This window comes from Pteronotus mesoamericanus, unplaced genomic scaffold (assembly GCF_021234165.1).
Source record: "Pteronotus mesoamericanus isolate MK-2021 breed Mesoamerican mustached bat unplaced genomic scaffold, CSHL_Meso_final scaffold_12, whole genome shotgun sequence".
In the NCBI taxonomy this organism is placed as follows: Eukaryota; Metazoa; Chordata; class Mammalia; order Chiroptera; family Mormoopidae; genus Pteronotus; species Pteronotus mesoamericanus.
Window position 1 is genome coordinate 6,614,836 of NW_026555303.1, and position 11,005 is coordinate 6,625,840.

The window sequence follows — 11,005 nt, forward strand, 5'->3', positions numbered from 1 at the left end:
AACATATCTAGTATGTTCTTGACTCAAGGGCGTTCATAGTTATAATTACTTCTTCTGGGAAGCTCTTCCTCTAAACAGCAGCATGGTTCATTTCCTCACTTTACCTCAATGCACATGTGTTTCTAGGTCAGTGAGGCCTTACTTGTCCATCATATCCAAAATGCAGAATCTCCCCTAGCCAGGTGGCTCAGTTGTTTGGAGCATCCTTCCATACACCAAGAGATTGCACCTTCGATTTCCTGTCAGGGCACATATCTATGTTGTGCATTTTACTCCTGGTTGGGGTCTGTACAGGAGGCAACCAATCAATTTCTCTCTCTCCCCTCCCTCTCCCTCTCTTTATGCCTCTCCCTTTATCTCTCTTTAAAATCAATAATCATATTCTTTAGAAAATGAAGAATCTACTCTACTATTCCAAACTCTTATTCTTTGCTCTATTTCTCTCCTTATCTCTTATCATATCCTAACACATTACATTTTATTTATTTATCATGCTCAGTGTAGGTCTTTCCAAGTAGAATATAAGTTTACTTTCAGAGAATTTACATGAAGAGATTTTTGTCTGTTTGTTTGTTTTTTTTTTTTTTCCTAAGCCTGGAACAGTACCTGAGACACAGTAGGCTCTAATTTGTTACAGGAAATAATGTATGTATTCGTTTATTACTCTTTACCTTCTTTCCTTCATTCTCTCTGTTTCTTTTCATATAGAATGCCATTTACAATGATCTTGAAACTCGTAGATCCATGTTTCATGTCTATCAACTGTTTTACTATATTTCCTTTTGTTCCAGGGGATTACATTCCAGGAGAATACCTGGCTTCAGGTTTCTGATTCGTCAATGCACTGATTCACTCTTGTTATCCTATTTAACTAGTTCATTGACTTAAATTATTTTATAGTAAATTTAAAAACTTAAGCCTGTATTTGTAAGCTTTTACTTGATTTGCTGTTATCCTATTCCAGAAATTACAGACCTTCATAGAAACTTAGCTTTAAAAGTTCTACCTCTTTCGCCCCCTAGCTTATTTCGCTTAGCATGATGCTCTCCAGTTCCATCCATGCTGTCGCAAAGTTTAGTACTTCTTTTTTTCTTTCTGCTGCGTAGTATTCCATTGTGTATATGTACCATAATTTTTTATGATCTCACCTATAAGCGAAACCTAACCAACAATGCAAAGATGCAAGGAAAATATGACCAGCAACACTGAAAGGAAAAGAAATCAACAGAGACAAGAGGGAAGGGGGGGGGCAGGGAAAGGGAAGGGAAGGGGAAAGTCAAGGAACATATAGCAAGGACTCATGGACAAAACCAAAGGAGAAGAGCTGAGGGAGGGAAGGTGGGAGGGGGCAAGGGAAAGAGGTCGGGGGAAGGCAGAGACAAATGTATTTAAAAAGTAAATAAATTAAAAAAAAGAAAGGTTATAATGGATTCTAATTCAAATCTATGTTTATAGAAAATATATACACACACCCCTATACATACAGGATGGGACATATGGAAAATAATACAATAATTAATAAACAACAATACAAGAATGAAAAAAAATAAAAAAATAAAAGTTCTACCTCTGATTAAAGAATGTTTGACATTACAAGATATTTTAAACTGAACTCACACATTAGTTAATACTTAAGAATGAGTGATATTTTAACAATAATGCACTTGCTCTAAGTAAAGGTAAAGACTCAAGAGTCAACACACTGAAATAACACCTTTGCATAAAAAGATTCAAGAGCCATTTTAACTTTCCTTGAACACAAAGAAGAAGTTTTCAGACTTAAAGAGTTTGTCATTGATGTTATTTTCTCTAAAGAGGAATAGGGAATAAAATAAATTACTATCTTTGAAAAATTTGGACTTTGGTGCTATTCTGGGGTTTAGATGAACCTGAGATTGAAAATGAAAAGGGTTGAAGTCAGTCAATGGTTTGTCCTCTCAAAAAAAAGAATTCTAATCTTAAAATCACCAAATTTCAGAAAGAAAAGTTTTATTATATAAGCTGGAAAAGAAATCAAAAACATCACACCCATTACAGTATAGGTCATGAAAGGATAAAGACTCACAACTTTAAACAAAATTTAAAAAACACCAAGAACAAATTTGGGTTTAAATTTTAGAACTAATCTGACACTTGACATCAGTGGGTAGGAAGAAACATTTCTCACCACTAGGATATTTTATTAGATTCTCACTTATTCTTTAAACATACTCTAATATGTTTTAGTTTCCCAAACTTTTACTATGGTATTTTCTTTCTTAGAGAGCCTCACAGGGGAGACTGGAGTAATATTAACTTTGAATATTAAATATGTATATTTCACCCTGGCTGGCGTGGCTCAGTGGATTGAGTGCCGGCCCGAGAACCAAAGGGTCACCAGTTCACTTCCCAGTCAGGGCACATGCCTGGGTTGCCAGTCAGGGCCGCAGTAGGCAGAGTGCAAGAGGCAACCACACATTGATGTTTCTCTCACTCTCTCCTTCCCTTTCCCTCTCTCTAAAAATAAATAAATAAAATCTTTTAAATATGTATATTTTGATTTTCCCTTACTGGGATAATCACCACTGATCTCATCATTGATAAATCATTAGACAAATTATAATAACCACAAGTTGAAGTCTAGTTTCATTTCATATTAACACATGCAAGACTGAAATCGACCATGGAAGTTTGTATAATTAGTTCATTAGTAGGTATCCACAACTGATATTCTCCATAATTACATTCAAGAAACACATTTTGTGAAATAGGGCTCCATATTTATTTTATTTTAAGTCATAGTGGTCCAAGCACCTTATTTGTTGAATAAGCCTTATTTTACCCATTGACTTGAAATATCAACTTAATCATATATTATATTGTTAGACAGATATATACATTTGTCTCTAGAATACTCATTATATTTCATTGATCTACTTGATTATTTCTGTGCTGGTGTCATGTTGTTTTAATTGCTGAGACTTTATAATGGTTTTAAATGTTTAATACTTTAAATATTTTAAATTTTAATTTTAAATATTTTATAATTGACTTTGACATTAAAATATAAAATCAATCTGCATTTAAGAAAGAAAGAAAGAAAGAAAGAAAGAAAGAAAGAAAGAAAAAGAAAGAGAAAGAAAGAAAGACGGAACTCCTACCTTTTGCCACAGCATGGATGGAACTGGAGAATATTATGCTAAGTGAAATCAGCCAGTTGGTAAAAGACAAATACCATATGGTCTCACCTATAAGGGGAATCTATTCAACAAAATAAACTAACAAACAAAATAAACCACAGGCACAGAAACATGGAGCAGACTGAACGTGATCAAAGAGGAGGGGAAAGAGGACAATGGTGGAAAAAGGGTAAGGGACTAGACAAAGAACATGTATGAATGACCCATGGACATGAACAATAGAGTAGGAATTGACTGTGGGAGCAGGGGGTGGGGGTGGGATGGGTGGAGGGGGTAAAGGGGGAAATAATTGAGACAACTGTAAAAGAATAAACATTAAAAAAGAAAAAAAAACATAGCATTGAATAAACAAAATAATTTAGATCTTAAAAAACACACTTAATTTAATAATCTTAATTTAACAACCATCTGTACTAAGTGGGCATTGCCTCCTACTTTTATTTGTTTCTCCTTTTTTTCTTTACATGGCATTGATTCAAACTATGACTTTTTATAATAATTCATAACTCACTCAGGTTTATAGAGAAAATTACAAATATAGACTAGAAAAACTCTAGGAAATAACCCATTCATCAAAAAGCATTTCTACATACAGAAGAAATTCCCATTGAATCACTTCTAATATTTTGTGAAACAGATTGAGCAAGCTTACCACCACCTTGGTGTGAAAAATGACCCTAGAGGGTTGGTTTTTAATCCTGACATCAATCTGTCTATTACAAAAGGACAGAATGAACAGATGACAATCAGAGAACTTGTAGCACAGAGAAATTTTTTAAAAGCATTTTCATTTCATCTTTATTCCAAATATGAACCATTAAGAAAAATAACTATGACTATTACTCCAATATATTTCCTCTAATAAAAGTAACAATGATCATTACAAAGTACACTGTAGTGCCATAGACTGTGGGAATTTTTATTTTGAGACCAAAAGCACTGGATTACCAGTATCAAATTCTTTACTTGTTGTGCCCACAATAACAGAAGTTATGTGAACTGTTGTGGTACAGGAATAATAGTGATAATATCAATAATAACATTATTAATAGTATTTAAGATTTACCAAGCTTTTCCTATGTGCAAAACATGTTGCTCAACACTTTAGAAAAATAATTTTACTTACTCTGTATAATAGCGCTATAAAATAGAAAATATCATCTCCATTTTACAAATGGAAAAAAACAAAAACGAAAAAACCTACACCCATGGCTCATGTAGGTTAAGTAGCTTACCCAGATTTCCCAAGATTAAAAAGCAAAGCTGTGGCTCTCTTTGTCACTTCTACTGTGAGGATGAAGACCATTCTCAGCAATCAGACTATTCCCAGGAAATGTAATCATTCTTAATGGATGTATGGTTATTATGAAGGGCCTCAGAAGCATCCTGTGAAGGGACTTCAATCACACCAATGTAGAACTCAGTCTACTTGGAAGGAAAAAGAAGAGATTCTGGGTTGACAGATGGTGGGGAAATAGAAAGGCACCCTCCACCATTCACACCATCTGCAATCATGTACAAAACATGATCAAGGGTGTTACCCTGGGTTTTCATTACAAGATGAGGTCTGTGTATGCTCACTTCCCCATCTATGTTGTTATTCAAGAGAGTGGTTCTCTTGTTGAAATCATAAATTTCTTGGGAAAAAAAATACACCCGCAGGGTTCAGATGAGGTCAGGTGTTGCTTGTTCAGTATCTCAAGCCCAGAAAAATGAGTTGATTCTTGAAGGAAACATTAAACTTATGTCAAATTCAGGTGCTTTGATTCAGCAAACTGCAACAGTTAAAAACAAGGATATCATAAAATTTTTATGGTATCTATGTTTCTGGAAAAAGAAACAGTTCAGCAGGCTGATAAATAAGATCCAAGCTGTCTTGCTCTAGAAACAGTAAGATTCCAAATGATTCCTCAGTCTTACTTGTGAAATTTCAAAGATGCAGGCCTTGCAGATGCTGCCATCACCCAGAACTTCCTGTTCCTAGCCATGGTAAACCCTATTGTGTTCTTAGACATCACTGCTGATGGTGAGCCCATGGGCCATGTTTCCTTCGAGCTGTACAGAGACAAATTTCCAAAGACAGCAGAAAACTTTCATGCTCTGAGCACTGGGGAGAAAGTATTTGGTTATAAAGTTTCCTGCTTTCACAGAATTACTCCACAATTTATGTGCCAGGGTGGTGACTTCACACACCACAATGGCAAAGACAGCAAGTCCACCTATGGGGAGAAATTTGATGATGAGAATTTCATCCTGAAGCACAAAGGTCCTGGAATATTGTGCATGGAAAATGCTGAACCCAACAAAAATGGTTCCTTTTTCATCTGTTCTGTCAAGACTGAGTGTCTGGATGGCAAGCATGTGGTCTTCAGCCAGGTGAAAAACAGCATGGATATTGTGACACCCATGGAGCACTAGGGTCCAAGAATGGCAAGACCATCAAGAAGAACACCATTACTTACTGCGTACAAGTCTAATACATTTTATCTGTGTTTTATTTTAACTACCAGACCATTCCTTCTGTAGTTCAGGAGATTACCTCTACACCCCCATCTGCTTGGAATGTTCTATAATTTTTGTGCTCTCTCCTCAGTTCATTGGGTTCCGTATTTTCCTTACCTCTTCCAAGGCTAGTGGGATTGCAGAGTTAAGTTTGTGATTATGAAATAAAAGTTAAACAACAAAAAAATAAAGATGCAATAAAAGCCACGTATTGATTTGAGAAAAACAGAGGTTATGGAAGAGGGGGCATGAATTTCTAAAATACCACACCTTAAAATTTTGGCAAATATATGAAAAGGTTTCAGAATGTAGCACTATGTTTAAGGGAAAATCCATGGGGATTCTAAAAGAGTGTAATGGTATAAATATGTAGCATACATATCTAGATAGAAGATGATGCCGATATTTTGGTTGAGAAATTTAGATATATATTATAGTTGTAAAACAACTGAATCAGCAAAATTTTAATAGTTCTATCCAGTATTCTAGTTTTTTTTTTTTAAAGTTCACTCAATGGAGAAGACCAATGTATGGTAGGAACAATGGTCTGTAGAGTGTCCCTGCACAATGTCCCCTTCTACTACAATCACTTGGTTCAGTCCTTCACTCCTGTCTAGACCACTATAATTATCTCCTTACTGGTCTTTGCCAACTGTGTCTTCTTCTGTCATCTATCCTATACATTACCACTAGCTTAATCTTCCTAAATTACAATTGAAGTCATGTCATTCTACTGGTAAAAAATCTTCAATGATGTCTTTTTACCTAGAAATAAAAGTAAATACCTAATTTATTTGTTTGTATATTTCTTGAACTTCCATTTTATAGATATTTATTGAGTGCTTGCTATTGCCCACACATACATTACTTAGTGCTGGGTAATACATATTTTTGTAATACCAGAATATCACATAAGTTTATTTCAGATATAACAGCAATATTAAAATAAACAAGTTTAGTTTAACTGCACCAAGTAAACTTAGCCATTTAAATATTATATAGCTATTCTCTCCCAAAAACTGAGGTAGTTTTTCTTTTCCACCCTACATATTACAGTTCCACCCCACATAACCACGGTCCCCATAGTTCTGTTTTCAGAGGATTTTCAAGTGATAAGTAAACTGTTTTGGGGCTCTTTCAGAACTTCTTCCTCCAAATAAAAACAATCTGGATAAGTTATATAGTGCATAGATTTCTCTGAAGACTTTTTCTTTAGAACCCAAATGCAATTGCCATCCACTATAAATTTTTACCTATTCACCCCACAGTAAAAACGATTTGTCCTGAAAAAATATGACGGATACATCCTGTGATTATCCAGTTAATATAATTGTTTTACTTCTATGATGATTTTCATTATACTTCAAAATAATCAACTTAACATAAAACATTAGTTCAGTCTTTACTGATTCATAAGGAATGAACTAGTGCCCAGCTTCTTCTACCTCTTCTATTCCCTTGTCCTCCATCAGTGGATGAAATTATTTAATACAAGTCTGATGTAAGACAATTAACCCTTTAGAAACATTTACAAATTAGGTTAAAGCCATTGACTAGTGTGGAAAAAGAAATACTACAATGATAAGGAGCATACGCACTCAATTCAAAATTTAATATTTTTCCTCAAATAACATGTACTTAATCATCATGAGGCTGCTATTTGGTTTTCAATAACCATATTTAGGAATACATTCATAAGATTGATTAGACAGTCCAGGTGAAATGGTTATAGAAATAGAGGCAGTGTTATCTCAGAAAATTCATTTATATATCAAAACCTATTTTGATACCTGGAAGTTTACAAATGGCTGAATTCTTCAAACTAATTATGCCTTCTGTAACTCAAGCACTCTTCTCTTGGCAAGAGCAAGCTGAAGCTTATCCATAAAGCTAAATGTGTTTAATGTTAAACTTTCTTCTAAGCTTAGATTTAGACTGCTGAATAAACTGATAACCCAAGAATCTAGCATGGTCTTTCTACATTTTTACTAACAAGATTAGAACCCTATAAACCCATGCATCAACTATCTTCTTTTTCTGTATTATTCTTGGTGCTCAATTAAGACTGCTGAAGTCTATTGTACTTTGCACTTTCACATTCTCAAATAAGTTAAGAATATAAAATGTGCATAAACATTGTATAAAATAATTTTGTCATTTAACATATTTGGAGAGATGAGATTTTCATAGCAGAATTTACATAAGAATATACATATTAGAATCAACCTTCCTTTTAAAGTCAAATGACAAGATCTTCAAATTCTGTTCATTGTTTTAAAGTCTAATGATATCATTTATTGGGCCACCCATATTGGCAAAGCAGAGCAATTTAAATATTAGAGACGGGATTGTGGAGGAAAACAAGAAAATTTCAGTTGTCTCCTATCTTGCAAAAAATTATCAGTCCATCAAAACAACTCCTTATTCATCGGAAAATTATCTGGCATAAACCAGTCCTGTCAGTAGAGGAGGTTACTTGCTTATTTCAACAGTGCTGTTACATCTGAAATAAACTTATGCGGTGTTCTGGTATTTAAAAAAAAGTATTACCCAGCACCAAGTATTGTGTAGGCAATATCAAGGACAATAATAATAATATCTGTAAAATGAAAGTTCAAGGACTGTACAAATAAAATAGATTAGATATTTTTCTTTATTTCTAGGTAGTAGGACATCATTGAAGATTTTTGGCCAGGAGAATGATATTTGCATTAGTAACACTTCTAAACTTTTATTTTTCTAAAGATAGAAGTAATATGCTTAACAATTATCCCTCCCTCATATCCCTAAACTCAATATCATAGCCATGGAAGGTAAGCAAACCTTGGATGTTCTCCAACAGATAAACAATAGCTCAGCTACGTTCTTCTAAAAAATACTGTCTATATATTCTTTCCTATATAATCAAATGTTCAGTGGCCACACTTTTAACAGCCTGCATTAACTAACATCTAATGCATTTATTGTGCCACAAGTCCATGTTAGCTTCCTTTTAGGTATATTTTAATATGTTCAAGACACAACACCTGCATCAGCATTCTTTAAGGGTATTGACCTATAAGGATATCAACTACATTTTAAAGGTTAGACTAACTACTGTGGGTTTGCTGAAGAAAAAGATAGGAGGGAAAAAACAGTAAGTCACAGTAAACCTCTTTAGGCTAGTTAAAGGTCATTAACTCTATCTGGAATATTTTTAAGAATTAATGTCACCAGCTCACACTCTAAAAGTTAATGCCACTAATAACAATCAACAGCAGGAAAAATAAACCTGCTAACAACCAGCCAACTCATTAGCAAAAAGAAGTTTAACTGGAATACTGAGATCAAAGTATAAAGCTACCTACCCAAACCATTCCACTCACCCTCAGCCACCAGCAAGGAAGGAAGAAATAATTGTTTGAAAAATCAAAATAAGCGTAGTAATTTCTTACAAGGATAACAATGGTCCAATTCCTGAGATAGTACTTAGAAGGACAAAAGTGGAGATGAAAGAAATGCCTAGGCAATATTAGTATCCCACAAACAGAAACCCAAAGTACCACAAACACACTAAACTTGTCTATGATTAGAGAATAAGATATTGCTGCTGCTTCTTTTTGTATTTTGAAATATATAATATTTTGTAAGCTCTGCACTTCAATGTGAAAGCAGGGCATAAAAACAAGCTAAAAATAAATTGAAATCAACACCCACATTTTTCAGACTAAATATCTTAACTGTGAAACCAAACAGAGCTATACCTTCTCTTTCCTACAATCAATCCACAACACAACAAGAAGAGAACTAAAACAATCCAAATATAATTAATTTTGAAAGTCCTTGAAAGTTTTAAAACTTTTAGAAGGGAAGGAAAAAAGAGGAAAAACAAGGACAAGGAGTGGGAAAAGCTTTAAAAGAAAGGTGGGAGGGGGGCGATGGGAATCTATGGGCCTCTTTTTTTATTGGCAACAAGCAAGTGCAAGAAAGTACGTTTGTAATTTGTTCAGTTGTCTGTATTCTGCATGTATGCATTCTGGCCAGAAGGGACTTTGAGGTTTTTCTGCATCACATGAGCATCTGCTGGCTCTATCCTCTTATAATAGTTCTTGGTGTCAATAATCTCAAAACAAAAATTCCTGTAGTAGTTCATTGTGACTCATTGCTGATGTGGACATGCAGATAGATGTCAACAATTCTATCATTTTCACAGATGCTTAAGACATGATTTAACATTTCAGTTCCCATTCCTAGCCTTTGGTATGGTGACAGTCATCCTAGTCTCATGATGTTGTCCCTTCTGAGTCTGTTAACGATCCACCCTACAGCATACTGCACCAATTGCAATATCATTGAATGAGGCAAGTTTTCCTAGTTCGCCAACCTCCAGCACGTCCTTGTAGAACTTGTTATTGTAGCTGACTGGAAAGATGACCTGGTTTAATCCTTCCAGCTGTTTAATATTGTGTGGTGTCACATCTCCCAGCTCGATATGGGTACCTTCCATCTTCTCTGAAAGCTAAGGCCATTGTTACCACTACTATCATTGTTGTTTCCCACCTGAGCTCTCAGTGTCCTCAGCTCAGACTACTCAATCCCACAAGTCGACTTCCCTGCCTAGGACAGGGAGCTGAGCTGGTGATGAAAGCCATGAGAGTGGAGCAAGAATGTCTCCCATTGCCAAACTAGTGCCCCCGCTTCTCCACATGTGTACTCTGGGCACTGGGCCTCTACCCCCAGTCACGGCCAGCCAGACCTGCCACTGTGTTGCCTGGGTGATACAGTGGTAAGCAAAACAGAAATGGTTATTGTCTTGATGAAAAAGCCTGGGTTTATTTATTATTTCACTCACTGAAATTCAGAGACTTCCACATAGAGTGAGCTGAAAAAGAGAAAGCAAACAAGCAAGAAAGAAGGAGAGAAAGAAAAAACAGTTGTTGCCAAGGACTGAGAATGGAGGAGGATGGTGAACTAACTCAAAAGAGCATATGGGAAAATTTGGGGTTAATTAAAATATTTTAAATATTTCCTTTCTGGCAAAATTTTTTAAAAATTTAATCTGTATTCTATATTTTCCCATTCTCATTTAATCCCCTTATACCTACCCCAGCAATCACTGCACTGCTGTCCATGTCCATGAGTCCTTTTTCCTTCTTATTCAGTCTCTCCAGCCCCTAACCTTCCCCTGCCAGCTGTCATCTGTTCTCCATCTATGAGTCTGTCCCCATTGTCCTTGTTAGTTCAGTTTGTTCATTAGATTCCACATATGAGTGAAATCATATGGTATTTGTCTCTCTCTGTCTGGCTTACTTCACTTAGCACAAGGTTCTCCAGGTCCATCCATA

At 35.2% G+C, this 11,005-nt stretch overlaps 1 protein-coding gene and 2 pseudogenes across 1 annotated transcript; 2 read left to right on the forward strand and 1 right to left on the reverse strand.

Annotated features, from left to right (window-relative positions):
- Nucleotides 1-4,468: 4,468 nt before the first annotated feature.
- On the forward strand, nucleotides 4,469-5,042 carry LOC129082197 (60S ribosomal protein L9-like; annotated as a pseudogene).
- A 123-nt stretch (nucleotides 5,043-5,165) lies between these two features.
- LOC129082164 (peptidyl-prolyl cis-trans isomerase A-like) lies at nucleotides 5,166-5,597 on the forward strand. Its single transcript, XM_054587887.1, has one exon. The coding sequence runs from the start codon at nucleotides 5,166-5,168 to the stop codon at nucleotides 5,595-5,597; it is 432 nt and encodes a 143-aa protein (XP_054443862.1).
- A 4,069-nt stretch (nucleotides 5,598-9,666) lies between these two features.
- On the reverse strand, nucleotides 9,667-10,167 carry LOC129082198 (N-alpha-acetyltransferase 50-like; annotated as a pseudogene).
- Nucleotides 10,168-11,005: the final 838 nt, after the last annotated feature.